The following is a 15,291-nucleotide window of genomic DNA, read 5'->3' as shown; positions in this document are numbered from 1 at the left end:
CGAGAAGAGCAGATTGGTGGACCAGGGTAGCCCCAGGCTACTGTACAGGCTCTGTGAGGGACAATGTTTGAAAAAGGGGGGGGGGGGGGGTATGTCTCAGTTCTTACACGAAGGCGCATGGACTTGAGTTGTGCTGTCTTCGAAGTGTCGGCGCTCTTTAGTATTTTTTGTTCCGGCGTGGACGCCGACCCCGGAGAACTGTCTTCTGCCGTTGGACGGCACGCGTGGATTGAAATACTCATAAAGTCCGTCCGGTATTTTTTCGGTAGAATACTAAAATTAAATTAGTAATTCATATATTAAATTCTTCATAAATTGAACCTCCTGCCAAGTTTTAAATGTGTGTCATCTTTTAGTTTTTTTTTTGACGTGACAACTTCTAATAAATCGATGAACGACGTCTGCACGCACGAATACGTGTCCCGTTACGCAAATTGTCCCGTTACGAAGTATCCCGTTACGCTCATTGTACGCTTGCGCCGCATCTATCTCTCTTCTACTCGATTGGAACAACCATCGATTTGACTTTTTCGAGGCACATTAAACTTGAAACACTCCCATTCGTTTCCTACTTTTCCTATCATCGTCCTATCCATAACAGAATAACACAGATTGGAAGAAGTTAAATTGCAAACATGTATAAAAGTTATAGTTAAAATAATCTCTTCGTTAAAGTAATACACATATTTGAATTAATGAGTGCAAATAAAAGTAAATTTATCAATTAAATTGTAGATTTCATTTCACTCCTTCTTTGTATCCATACAAAATAGTGATAATTTAATAAAAATGATTCAATTTTATTCATAAAAGTATGCAATCATTTCATCAATGTTTTGTTATGACGTTGTCACGTTAAACTATCGTTCGTAAACCGACTTTACAGACAACCAATTTTTTTTTTTCAAATCTCGCAACCAATATGTTGAGTCTTTACCACGAATCTAGCCGGATCAAGAACAGAAATAGTTCAAAAGACGTCATTCACCTTGAAGGTCGGGCTTGTAGTTGTTGCAGTTTTATTGGCAGTGACAAGTTGAGTAGGACCCATGCCACCCTCTACCAGCTGATAGGAACAAAGTTTATATCAACCTATCTAAATTCATGTAAATCTATATTGGCAGAGACCGGAAAAATTCGCGGATTCATTTCGCGGTAGGCTAGACTCCAAACTCGTTCACCTTCATTCTGAGTCAGTGAATGGACCCCCGTTTACATGAAGGACTCTAGGCCAGTGAAAAACCTTCAACAAAAGAAGTATCAAATTACAAGCATCCCAGGTGACACGTGTCACGAGTCACTATCCAATGAGCAGGTGCAATTTGTCCTAGTACATAGAGCATCTTGAAGTCTATCCTAGAGGTCATTGAAATCGCGAATATTTCCAGTCTCTCTATATTGGTAATGGAGAAAAAAAGAAAATATTTACAGGAAAATGTGGGGGTTTATGTTTCCAGAAATCCTTTCGAACTGAAATTTTTTTTTCACTCGTATAACACGGATACAAGTTGGCGGCCGTGACGTATCCGGGACTCGACCCCAGGATCTCTCGCGCCGAGGGCAGGGGTGCCTCCAGCCGCTCGTCCTGCCTCGAATAAGGGCGACACCGGTGCGCGCTTCCAGCGCCCAGCCGGCCTTACCGACATTTCCACCAATACCAGCTCAGGTTTCTGATGGCGTAATCTTGATTTTTCAAGGCTCGCGACTTCACCAGGTGTTCAAGAATTATACATACTGTGTGATTGATTTCATTGACGCTTCCTTTTTTTCTCTCTCTCTCTCTCTCTCTCTCTCTCTCTCTCTCCCCCTCCCCCTCCCCATGGCAACGTAAGCGTGTTTTGCCCGAGAGACATAAGTACGTATGTAGTTATGTCTGAAGTAGGTTAGCTATTTCTAAATGTTTTTGACTGCGGGGGAGATGTTATCTGGCGACCGCAGGAGCGAGCGAACGGCCGGACACTTGAGAACAACAGGCTGGGCCTCGGAAGAGTGGAAAGTTGAGCCCCAACACGCGCGCCCCTTGCGGAACAGCCGGAGAAACCTCAGCGACGACAGCGTGAACGTGTTACGTTGTTTACTATTTTGGACTTTGTGCGTTCGCCGTTATCATCGCCACGTGAAGCTATCTGCATTGTGAAAATAAAGTGAGATAGTTGCTATCGCTACCTCCGCCTTGACGAACGTACAGTTTTCTTCAAAAAATATGTGCACCGTCAAACACATCAGATGTAGTTATCTGATTTCTGATAAAACTTATTGGCCGGGTTTATGATATGTTTTATTTGAAGTATGGGGACTGAAATAAGTATAGTTACTGTCAGTTTACTTTCAAGTAATTAACATAAAATCGCAGTCTGGAATAAAAAGTAATTTTCTTTCGTTTACAATTAAAAATTTTTTTTTTAATACTTTCATGTCTTTCAAATTTTTATTTATAACTATGTTCACACCTATGTTTCAAATCAGACCAGTAGTTCTATTGATCACAAGTGGTATGTATCAATTTATTGGAAGCAAAAATATTGAAGTTTAATACTTATGGGAAGTATGTATATTTACTCATTTTCATTAAATTCTTGTCGAAACAATTTTCATACCAAAGTTTTAGATAATTTTTAGAAGATTTACAATTAATTGTTATAGATTCGATAGTTTACCTAACAACGGATTAGAATTTCTTTTTGTTTTTTAAACCCTGTTTAATACCGCCCTTTGCAGCAATAATTGGTTGTATAAAAAGTTTTTGATAATATTTTTAAGGTTTACAAACAATCTGATAGGATTTAATACTTTTCGTAAGGAGGTACGAATTTTTTGTCCAAATCTTTTTTTTTTTTTTTTTTAAATCTTTTAATTTATTCGCACGAAAAATTAATTTGGACGAATGTTGTAGATACTATTTTAAGGTTTTACGATAAATAAGAACGGATTTAATTGCACGTGGTACTGAAGTAATGAATTTTTTAAATCCAGGTCCAGTTTCTTGAAATTTAATGTTTGGTAGTATCGAAGGAAAAGAGAACGGTTTCAGTGCCTGTGAAAAGTCTGGAAGTACAGGTCATATTCCTTGCAGGCGTAATGGACAATAACAAATTTTGCAAGTACAGCTTTGTATCATTATTGGTAGCAGAACACTACATCTGTAGGTAGGTACTTATTTCGGTTGATCACTTAATTTTTTTTCCAGTAATCCCGCGATATGCTGGCTTCGGTTTACGTTTGGACAGCCCTGGAATCTATAAATTCAATACCTATAGGGTAAGATGGGGGCAACATTAAAAAAGTTACATTCTTTATCAATGAAAATTTGCCAAAATGTTGCTTATACATTTCTTTATTTTCATATTTGTACTATAAATTTAACAAAAAGGTTTTATCCCTTTTTCTTGAATATTGATCAAATTTAGTATTTATTTTCTTATAATTTTATTTAAATATTTATTTTTTGGTTGCTGTATTTACATGTGATTTTGCATGAACTACCCCATTTGGAGTGAAGTGGATGTAATAATGTTCGCAGGCTTTCACGTACATTGTCTGAAGTAGCTTTGCTTCTGGGTTGTAGCCGTGTCCGTGGCGAATAATATCACCGACGTTTCGGTCGACATTGCAGTCGCCATCATCAGGGAGCAGTTTAACCTACTGGGTAAAATAGGTAACTGCTCCCCTGATGATGGCGACTACAATGTCGACCGGAACGTCGGTGAATTTATTCGCCAAGGACACGGCTACAACCCGGATGCCAAGCTACTTGAACTGGAAATCATTTTTGTTTTAAATTTTTTGACGTGACAACGTCTAATAAATCGATGAACGCCGGCTGCACGCACGAAAATGTGTCCCGTTACGCACATTGTTCCGTTACGCTGTGTCCCGTTACTCTCATTGTACGCTTGCGCCGCATCTATCTCTCTTCCACTCGACTGTTTATAAAGTGAAGTGAAAAGTTAATGTGGTTTTCATTGCTTATCAAAACAACATTTTCGGCAATAAAGGTTAATTATTCTTGCATTTTAAAAATTCTGATTACTAGTATAATTTCAAGTATTTATTCTTTTATTATTAAAATAAAAAAAATGATTCAATTTTATTCATAAAAAGTATGCAATCATTTCATCAATGTTTTGTTACGACGTTGTCGCGTTAAACCATCGTCCGTAAACCGACTTCACAGACAAACCAATTTTTTTTTTTCATCATTATATGTACGACGCTCGACATTATTTTTAAAGAATCATACGTTAAATGATGTGTACGTGTTTGGTATCATGTATATATATTAGTTTGAAACGGTGTTTGTTTGCTGCGTGAGTGGGGAGGAGGACGGCGGCTGAGGAGGCGGCGCTTGTTGCAGTTCGAGCAGTACGCGCGCAGCACCTTCCACATCGGGCCGTCGCCGCACTCGCTGAGGTTCGTGACGGACGGCCAGCTGCCCCTGAGGCAGTGCCTGCACCCCGAGGCCTGCTCCAAGGGCATGGAGCTGCCCACCTACTACGCCGTCTTCAACGACCTGCGCAAGGAGTTCCAGGCCTTCTACGGCGCCACCGAGCCCGTCAGCTCCGTGGGCGACATGGTCTCGTGTATCCTTTTTCCCCGCTCGCTTCTCCGCCGAAACGTTGCGGAAGTGGTGGCGATGGTTGGTGGGCATGAACTTTGAATATATATACTGTATAGAAGTCGCCAGCCCAGGTTAAAATTTCTATCACGGTTTTGAGGTAGTTGGTTAATTCACCGCCGCAATCGCCACCATCTCTAGGGCATCGACTCGTGGTGGTCCCTGGCGGACAAGTGTCGAACTCTTCAAACACCCCTTCCCTCTCCCGTTGAACGACCTTGAGCTGCAGTGAATGATAGGTGGGGGGTGCGGGGAATGACAGCGGGCGACAGTGCTGCGCTCTAACATGTAAATAACAACTAAGACGATACAGGGCGTTACGGCAGCGCACTGCAGCGGTGAAGTTCCCAAGCTGCTCATCATACGCTCCTGAAAAACGTAGAGTAAATCCTATCCACTCGCGACTTCTATACAGTATATATATTCAAAGGCATGAATGAGAATCTCCGTCGTTTCATTAAAAAGGATATTTTAAAATGTTTTCACGCTGCAAATGGGCGGAGACCCGGGGAGTCCCGCGAGAGGTCCAGGGCGGGACTAGGCCGCTGCCCGCGGCACAGGCGATCTCCCGAAACACTCGTCCACACGAGCTAGCTCCCAGATTAACGTACATAACCCCATCATCTGCAGAACATGTTATATCCAGAACAGAAAATAATCTTCTTTAGTAAATTACGGAATGCAAAACACTTAAATACTGGTACTGTACCAGAACAAATATTTACGTGATAAAATAATTTTTTTTAAAAAATATCTGTATAATAGAATTATGTAATACAAATTGTTTTAATGAAAAAAAATATGATGAACTGAAACATATGACAAAAGTTAAATAATATTCGTACAAATTAATATAATAAAAACCTTACAAGGGAGGCAGTGGCAAATGCCTCATGTAAAAAAAATAAACTGAATGGGAAAAACGTGTTCAAGTTAAAATACATCAATTTAACGATTAAAAATATTTTTATCTATTGTATTTTGTATATTAACATGTGTGGCATATAATAACAGGCAGGATTCCTTATATCATTTAATCCAAACGAATTCATGCGAGAATGGTGTCTTATTAGTATAATTTAATATGACGAATGTAAGATGGTGGGAGCCGCCGATTATGGGAGACCCCCAGGTAGTCATAGTATCCTGGCCTAGATCATACTATGCTACTAGGCCTACTACGTTATAATTGACTTGTAGTTTCAAGACCTTGGTCTTCCGTCATTTTCACCGCATGTTAAATTTTAGATTTAATTCCTTGTTGTGATGGACGCGAACATGTAATTGCAGTGAAGGTCACTGCCCGCTCGTTGCACACAGCCACTCCAGCGGCGAGAACTCGCGACTGCAGCGCAGTTAAGGGTGATTCCGTGGCGCTACGCGGGCGCAACAGCTACTAGCACCAGCAGTCCGGAGCGCAGCACCCTTAACAACTGCTTGCGAAGTGGGAAGTCTTCTTTTCACAGACGAGAGAGCCAAACACCCGATCGTGCATCTTCGGTTTTTTTTTTGGCTCGTTGTAAATAAATATGGCGGTGTTGATAAAAGGATACTAATGGTCAATTAGTTTAGGTTATCTACATTATAAATACTTAAAAACATTGTGGACGGTTGATTTGGTTAGGATAGCTACATCAAACATACGGGAAAAAAGCACGAACTTCGGGCAACTTCGGGTTTTGGCTCTCTCGTCTGTGAAAAGAAGGCTTCCCTTGCGAAGTGCCTAGAATGTTCCCAAGAGTGCGTGAACATAGGCCCCCCTTGGTCACCGCTGGGAGGGAGGGGGGGAGGTGGTACTTCGAGGACCTGTTGTGAAGGTGAAACGTGTTTTGTGACCGCCGACCCAAGATCGCGCCGAGCACTCTGCGCTGCCATCTCGCGTCTCCTCTGCCGATGGAGCGATTCCTGGATGTGCGCGAAATTCTATTTTCGCGTGCTACTTTTCGCGCCTGTTAAGTTGCAGTGCGTGTGAGGCTCAACACAACAAAATGGTAGTTTTTAGCATTCGCTGCCAGTCATCAAATAAATGTCCCAGCAATTTCTTAACAGCCTTCTCATTTTTGTGAGAACTGCCAAAGTGGTTCAAAGTTGAATAGTTGTAAACGCCAGTATAAAGCAGTTATCTGGTACGGGACCCGCCCTCATAAGTTTACGGGTCCCAGCAATGGCGAGGGATGTACTGGGACTTATTGCCGCGCACTATCTCATTTCTCCAGTCTTAGTTTGTTACTATGGATGCAGGTACACACTTCATCATTATCGCTAGTTCTTTCTCTGTATGTCCTAATTATTGGCATGACCTCACATAAATAACCAGATTATAAATCTTCTTTACTTTATAACAAGTTTTATAAATAAATATGCTCTAGGTCGTAAAATGGGAGAAGATTTTGTTTCTTAAAATGTTATGGTTGCACCCTTGGGCGTAGATCCCGGGGGGGCCAGGGGGGCCCGGGCCCCCCCTGGAATTAATGGGCCCCTCCTTGGGGGGGCCCACTTCGTGATTTTAAAGTTAATGGTGTACACAACATACATATCAGATTATTATTTACAACGACGACAGACACTTTGACATGCTTTACATTCCTACCTTTGAGTTCCGTAGTTATTTTCCCCTACCCCTTCTGCGAAAGCCATGGTATGGAGTTTTCCAGTGTGAACTTTGAAACCCTTAATTCCTAGAAACCGTTCATTCCAAAGGACGAAGCTAGGGTAGGGTTCCGTTAGCATTTCCTCCCCATTGTTACCCACACTACCTTGTCCTCTGAAACGACAGTATTATAGGTTTCAGGTAGTCTGTTTTTAAAGTGGTTTTGCTCTCGTGGGCGCCAGTCTTCTGCTTTCTTGGCAAACATCAACATGGATGATTTCGTGACGCGGAAGAAACGGAAAACAGAATCTGATTCTCACCTGGTAAGCTTGATTGTTTTATAAGTAGTGACTATTATTTAGGTAATATATTTTATTTGAGTGATTATGTAACGTTATTTTTTCCAGTAAATAAACAACTTAATACTTTAACAGTAATTATAGCAGAATTTAGTTTATTTACGAACTGAAACTTATATACCATTTTCTGGAATTTTTTTAGCTCATCTCCATTCTGTAAGGCTAGCTGCTCTGTACGTTACATGTGAATATACAGGGAATAATTTTTTTCCTCGTCAATATGGAATTTAAAATCACTCCCCTTTTATTATCAAAAGATAATTTTCACAATTCATGGCCGATAATCACTTTATAACATTTGTTATTTGATAACTGAAACACTGCACGAGTATACAGAAGTAAGATTGAGAAAGAAGTATTTAAACGTTACACATCCGTATTTAAGTTAATAAGGAAGCAAACGCGTCTCTTTAATAACTAATCAAGCGGTATATTTTAACTAAATAATATTCACTGCCAAAATACTGATTATATTAAAAATAAGCCGAGAAATGTAGGTATGTGGTTCAATTAGCTGTAGGATAAATTTCATAGTTCTATCTCCGAGATTTTTCATTTGTGTCATTAAGTTTTTTTTCTTTTTTGCCTGGTTGATGCCTTTACTAAATAAAATAGTCTTTAAGGGTTTTAATATGATTCGATCGTTCATTTGATGTTGATCCGTTTATTAGCTTTGGCGCTTTGGGTTTTTAGGGTGCATCAAACATTTGTGAACAAAGAATTTCACGAACAGCATTTGAATCGCAGTAATTATGTGATGTGGCATAAAAAACCCAACAAAGTGCGAGTCGAACTCGCGCACGAAGGGTTCCGTACCATTATCTATAAAAACGGCAAAAAAAAATCATGTCTGTTGAATGGGATTGGGAGCCCCACTTAAATATTTATTTTATTCTGTTTTAGAATTTCTTGTTATAGCGGCAACAGAAATACATCATTTGTGAAATTTTATTCTGTTTTTACGTTTGTTGTATGGGAGCCCCCTTAAATATTTGTTTTGTTTTAATTTAATCATTTATTTTAAAGTGAATATATAACTAAATATTCTGTGAATATTTCAAGTGTCTACCTGTTGCCGTTTCCAATATCGAGCAAAAATGAACAAAAAAATCACGTTGGTTGCATGGGAGCCTCCTTAAATATTTATTTTACTATGTTTTTAGTATTTGTGTCTAACTATCACGGTTCATGAGATACAGCCTGGTGGCAGACGGACAGACAGACGGACGGACAGCGCTATATTCACGTATATTATTTTAATAGATGTTTTCATGGATATTTTATGTATTTAGGTTAGAAAATTATTCAAACATGTTTGAGAGATGATTTCTTATAGTCATTAATTAATAATTACTAAAACATATGTTGCTCTGCTTTATTGTTAATATAACTTACGTAAAAATAAAGTGTATAACATACGAGCTTATCATCCAGAGAAGACTTGTTTCGGTTGACCTCTAGCGCAAAATTCTTAAACCACAGAATTCACGGGCCCCCCCTGGAAATCCTACAGATTTGCGCCCATGCTTGCACCACTCATATCAAGAACTGTTACATCAATTGTGCGCTGTTTAACCAGATGCTATAATACGCACGCTCTGTTTTAAAATCGGTGACTTACCAACTAAAAATTACATATATTAAGCAAGACGTGTGGACGTGAAACTTTCTACTCGTCGCTGTTTGTGTGGATGAAATGAAGCGCAGTTACTGTCGATGAGGGTGTCGGAACACCAATATTGTATTAAATGTGCTGAAGTAAGCATGAAACAGCATGCCACGGGTCAAGTATTCTATAAAAGAACCGGACAGTCATGCTGCTCATTCATTACCAGGCGATGCGCGTCGTGTGCTAATGAGCCCACGGAGAATAATCATAATGGGGCACAGGTGCATTATTCTCGGTAATAAATTCCCATCAACTGATGGGACTGCACGGCTGTTATGCCTGTAGCACCAGACTCCTACAACAGGTCTAATGCTACAGTGATAAAGCGGCCAGGTCTGTGTACTCTAGAACCTTCGCTGCAGCTACAGTGGAGACTTAGGCTGGTATTCCAAGACACAAACGTTGTGGTTTAGTTGTTGAATTATGCTGCACTTGTACCCTAACACAATTTGACACGGCCAGGGAACGGATTTCGGTATCCTATCTCTGACCTATTTGTTGCCCAAGTTCCGCGCATGCGCAAACCTCTCACTCTATCGTTGATTTCGCCCAGATGGCGGACCCGCGTCTGGCGCCATTAAATCGTATATATTTACTTTCGTAAACTTCGGGGGACTTAGCAAGTGTATTTGTGTGCCCAACGAAACTTTATGGTAGCGAAACTAATCCGAAATACATTTTTTACTATTTAATGGCCATAACAAGAAATAATCGGAACTTGAAAAATGTACTTGAGAAAATTAGAATAACACCATTTAATTTGTGCGATGGTTGCTGCTTATCTATAAATTTTGCCGTGACAACTGCATCGATGGTTGGGATACGTCCGCTAGAATGCGTTGGAACTAGTTTCTAGCCTCGCGCCAGGGCACAGTTTATTAAAACTGTCGGCCTTCCTGTTCCCTGTTCTGGAATACGGCTCGCGAGTTAGGTTGCTGCCGTGTCGCAACAAGGCAGTGCTTATTCGCTAACTTACCCGCACGTCGAGGAAAACCGCCGTAAGCAAGTTGAACGGCGCATGATCAGGGGGCTTGGCCAACCTGTGGCAAGATACGTCTTCACCACGTTCCGACTGCCACTGATAATAATGATGGTGGAGATTGAAGAAAGAAGAGTATGTATAAATGGATAATCTATTGAAGACTTGTCGGACTACTAATGGAAGGTTAAGGTTTAAGGAAGGTTGATCATTATGAATAATAAATAGATTGAATGAAGCAGACACTGAAAATAATTCATTAATAACATAAATATGCGTGGATTTTAATTTTGAAAATTATCTGTCGTTTATTTTTAAAATTTAGCTCTCGAATACCTAGAGAACACATTGGGAGGGATCGGACTTATGCGGATTAATCTCTGAGGCCTAAACATTTTCGTTCGTGTCGTTTTTGTACTGAGCATTGGATTCAATTTTGTTTTTCATTTTGTAAAAGGTTAGGCGTTTATTTAAAACATTATTTTGAACTCACGTCATTGCATATTGGCGGACACCTAAGGTTTTCAGGAAATAAAATAACATTTTCTTCGAGAAATGTAACTTTATTTATGAATTATTTAAGTCAACAAAGATAAAAAATAAAAAAAAGCACTAAAATTTATTTAGAAACTCAAACTTTGATAAAAATAAAATATGTCTTTCTTAATCACTTAAGTGGCACCTAGTATCTGACGGGCTGAACTTCGCGCCCCAAGCGCCGGACATTTTCAAAAATCCATGCATAGATCGCGTATGCAGGCGTCTGCACATTCAGGAATGTTCTTTTCCTTTGGCTTTCACACCTGTAGTTTGTATCCCCTTCTCGCCTATTGCTGTTTTGAACTTGGTTCTCATTCTTTTCTTTTTGTCCTTAACGTTTTTTTTCGTTCTCGTTTTCTTCAACAGCAATTTTGTATGATGGTGATGTTAGAATTTCACTTCTTTCACATTTTCGCTTCCGAGCCGCTGATTTATTTATTTTTTATTTTTTTAGGCAGCATCCGGCAATGGCGACAATGTATGGACAATCTAGATAACATCTGGATCAAAGCTGATCAATGCCTTGGAACTGCTGATTGTTGGTTCGTTGGTATATTCGTTAGGATGGTTCTTGGATTCTTCTGAGACCAAATTGTTGGACAGTTCTGCATCGCAGGTCGTAGATGAGCCCAGCAAAGGCTACATCAGTGGAAGACACGGAAACTTCCCCGCTTCTTTTCTCTTTCGTCTCTTCCATTTCGATCTCTCTCCGTTCTTTTATTCTCTAAACCAACTTGCAACAGTTATTACAATAAGCATAAATACTTACGAGAGTAAATAACTTGGTCACTGTCCAGTGTTGAGGGACAACTTTTTGCCCGGTACTACGGGACAGGAAATCGCCATAATTACGTGTTCCATGCCAAAACGTTTTTTTTTTTTTTTGGAAACCAACACTTTAACAGTCTACGTATAGTAATGGAATACTATCTTTATTAACAAGTACCATAAACACTTGAAAACGCAAACTTAGCAGCAACACTGACTTTGATCTACGTGATGCAGTGTTTTCCTGCCCAAAAACAGCAATCGACGTCTCCCGCCGTGACCTTTTGCGTCACTGGCAAACCGCGTCCCGCGACCCTGTATCGCTACCCTCCCCCGGGACCTCTTTCAACGGTTTTTGAATTGAATGCATCGTGACACTTGCCGAGATGGTACGAGTGTCCGACGCTAGGTGCCGCACGGCGTTACGGGACTTCCCCGTGCGTTGTAGAGAGAACCTGGATAATGGACAATGGACAAACAGAAAACTCAACCTAAAACGACCTTTATCAAACGAGAATTTCGTGGAAGGAATTAAGAACAATTGACAACACAGACGAACACTGTAAACTGACCACGAAGAGACAGTTGTGATAAGTATAGGTAGTAAATACAAACTATAGCGCTGGACAGCACGGGTAATGAGTACAACCAAACTTTTCAGTCCCGCATCTTAAGGGGTGTATGTGTGTTAGTGAGGCGGGATGATGAGCGCGACGCTCGCTGGTATTACTAACGCGGTATATAGCCTCTGAACCGGCGCGCAGTCTTCTCGTCGTGCACAGGATAACTGTGAGATTTTAGCTGCGACCGTAACATTATATGGCGGAGAAATGAAGATAAAGGTGTTATGCAAGTCCCTTAAAGTGCTTTCAAGAATCTGTACTGATTGTTTAATGCCTAAAAATTACTCTGAAAACACGCGTTTTAGCCATTTTAACGCTTCTGAAACTACAGTTTAAAAACTTAATCCGAAATTAAAAGTACTTTTCGGCCCTCAGCGAACTCTTAAATGCTATTCGGATATCTTGAGTAGTTTTGAAATCGCGTTGTTTTTCCTGAAGCTCTGCACACCGTATGTGTGCCCAGGTAGGCGGGGCCCTTAATATGATGTGTTGATGCAAACGTGCAGTGAGACGGCGAAGGGAAGACGGGAAGATGGCCTCGAAGCGCGCCGCAGCCTCGTGTGAACCGCGCGCGTGAGCCGGGCTCGCTCGGCGGCCTCCAGCCGCGGCGTTGCCGGGGGCGGTCGTGTCCGGAGCCGCCGCCGCCGCCGCCGCCCCAGCGGAGAGCGGCACCTGCCGCGCTGCTCCCGCACCTGATAAGTCGCCACTCACGCTCTTATCTGCAGTCGCTGATAAAGAGCCTGCGTTTGGCAAACACGCGTGCTGCTCGGTCCTCGGGTGGCCCCCGACAGTGTTGCCAGACGTACCCGAATTTGAGTACACGGACCCAGATTACTTCACAGAGAAAAAGGTTTGTTTGAATTAAACAAATATTTTTTTTATACATGGCGAAACAAATATTTACTTGGTGGAACAAAATATTTTGTTAGTTTAACCGAACTCGGTAAGTAACAAAAACAATTTGTTACACCTAACCAAATATACACTTGAGTTGACAAAATCATTTTGTTGGGTCAACAGAATCTTTCCTTCTACAAAATATTTGTTTGAATTACCTAACAAAATATATTCATTTCGCCATATATAAATAAATATTTTGTTGAGGCAAACAAACATTTTTTCTCAGTGTGTATTCGTACCCGGTACCCGAGAAGATCCGCGCAGGTACGCAAATGCACCCGAATTTAGGAAACAAACAAATTCTCAAAAAAAAAAAAAATGGAACAATATTCACTTGGAATGGAAAACCGTTTATGGTGAAAAAACGGTATTTGCTTCTGACGTCACGCCCCGCCTGGCTGGAAGACAACACGGCCTGGACGTTAATCGGTGACCGTGCATCTTTTTTTTATTAATATTTAAGAGATACTCTAGATATTTTTTTCACCCTCGTAAAATATAAAGAAATTTAAGCAGGATTGTGCTCAATTTTTTTTTTTTTAGACTCTCTCGATGATTTTTTTTCTCTCTTCAACTTTGACATGTTTTCTTCCTGACGTGACACGTATAGTGTAAACTAAAGCTCTCTGCTGGCTATCGACCAAACACCTGAAGGCACAGTCGCGTCAGGCGGTTCTTGAGGATGCCAAGATAATAACGAACTAATTATTGTTCCCTGCACACGCACGTCACTTGCAGTTGTTACGTGCTCACCTGCGGAACCACCCATCGTAGCCGCGACTTGCGACTTGCAAAGGTAGGTGTCGCTTACACGGGGCCACGACGGCTGCATGTTCGTGGGAGGATCTGGGTTGTTCTGTACTTGGCGCGGTCAACATACGCCACCACGTTCTGTCGCTCTCCGTCGCACCGTCTCGCCACGTCGACACTCGTCCTCCATTAGTGCCCTCTTATGTCGAGGGAAGAACGTGCGTTAGGGCCATTGAAATGTATTATCTTTGAAAGATTTGTGCAATGGGAGTGCATGACTTGATGTAAGCTTTTGGACATATGCTTAGCAATGGCGTATGTCCAAAAGCTTACATCAAGTCATGCACTCCCGTTGCACAATAAATCTTTCAAAGATAATATCAATTCCCGGTATGGACCCGGTATGCATATTTCTCTGTGGAAGTTGGAAAAGAAATTATGCTTAGCAATGGCGTATGTCCAAAAGCTTACATCAAGTTATTGAAATGTATTCGTATACAGTCACTTGAAAATATTCTGAGAGGTTTTTTTTGAATGTAGTGTTATTTCTCGTACAGTGTGTGCCGGGCGGACAGGAGTGGGGCGGCTACCCTGTAGTTTCCGGCGCTGGACCCTCGCTGCTCCAATTACACCCTCCCCCCTCCCAAGCCCTCTTCTCGATCGAGCCAGGCCCCTCGACTGGTCCCTGCCACGGCCTCCACCTGCGGCGACCAGACCAGACCAGACCAGACCAGACCAGACCATAGTGACCATACCATACCACGACGAACCTGCACTACCTACACTGTGCTTCGGCATTCTCATCATTCAGTGGCAGGTTGGTTCAATTTTGGGCTCAATAATAAATTGTGAACAACGATGTCCTCGGATCTGCTTCCTTTCGTCTCTTTACTTATTTCCGTGCGCCACTGGGCGGGTACGTCTTCTAAGAGCCGAGAAGCCGCGACGGGGGAGTGAGAGGGCCACTCTCTTCCATTTCCCCCACGGGGAGAACCGGCCTTCTGCTCCCCGTGGGTCGAGCGTGCGTTCTTCGTAAGAAGGGAGTGTAGAACCAAGTATAACCTACAAAACTGGAACCACGCGCGAAGTATACTCGGGGACGAGTACTTACAAGTAAATACATACTCGGGGCGAGTTCGGACTCGATCTGGGGCCAGGAGAAGTCACCACTCAACACCATGTTTACGCCGATACTTTATTTTTATTTAATTTTGTTTGTCCTAGTGTTCTGTTGAAAAAATGGACATTAATATAAAAGGAAAAAAATAGATTTTTCTTTATAATCTTGTAGTATCTTAATGTGGTCAATAGGCTACCTATTTAAATTCACTATTTCGTATTTAAAAAAAAACTTTAAATTTTTTTTATTACAACTTATTATGATGTGTTTATACCGTTAAAAAATTATCTTAAAATTGACCAGAGGATAATTAATCAGAAAATAATATAAGAATATTCCAAGATAAATTATCAAAACCTTCGTCGAGATTTAAGTTCC

At 41.1% G+C, this 15,291-nt stretch overlaps 1 protein-coding gene across 10 annotated transcripts in view; it reads left to right on the top strand.

Annotated features, from left to right (window-relative positions):
• LOC134528383 (RNA-binding protein fusilli) overlaps positions 1 to 15,291 on the top strand; it is a 326,528-nt gene that overhangs the window by 210,206 nt on the left and 101,031 nt on the right. For all 10 annotated transcript variants that reach the window (XM_063361967.1, XM_063361964.1, XM_063361968.1 and 7 more), the window contains one exon: positions 4,355 to 4,580. In XM_063361967.1, coding sequence (XP_063218037.1) covers positions 4,355 to 4,580 — 226 coding nt within the window. The remainder of the gene's footprint in view (positions 1 to 4,354; positions 4,581 to 15,291) is intronic.

Source organism: Bacillus rossius, chromosome 1 (assembly GCF_032445375.1).
Source record: "Bacillus rossius redtenbacheri isolate Brsri chromosome 1, Brsri_v3, whole genome shotgun sequence".
Classification (NCBI taxonomy): domain Eukaryota; kingdom Metazoa; phylum Arthropoda; class Insecta; order Phasmatodea; family Bacillidae; genus Bacillus; species Bacillus rossius.
This window is presented reverse-complemented; position numbering and strand designations above follow the sequence as displayed.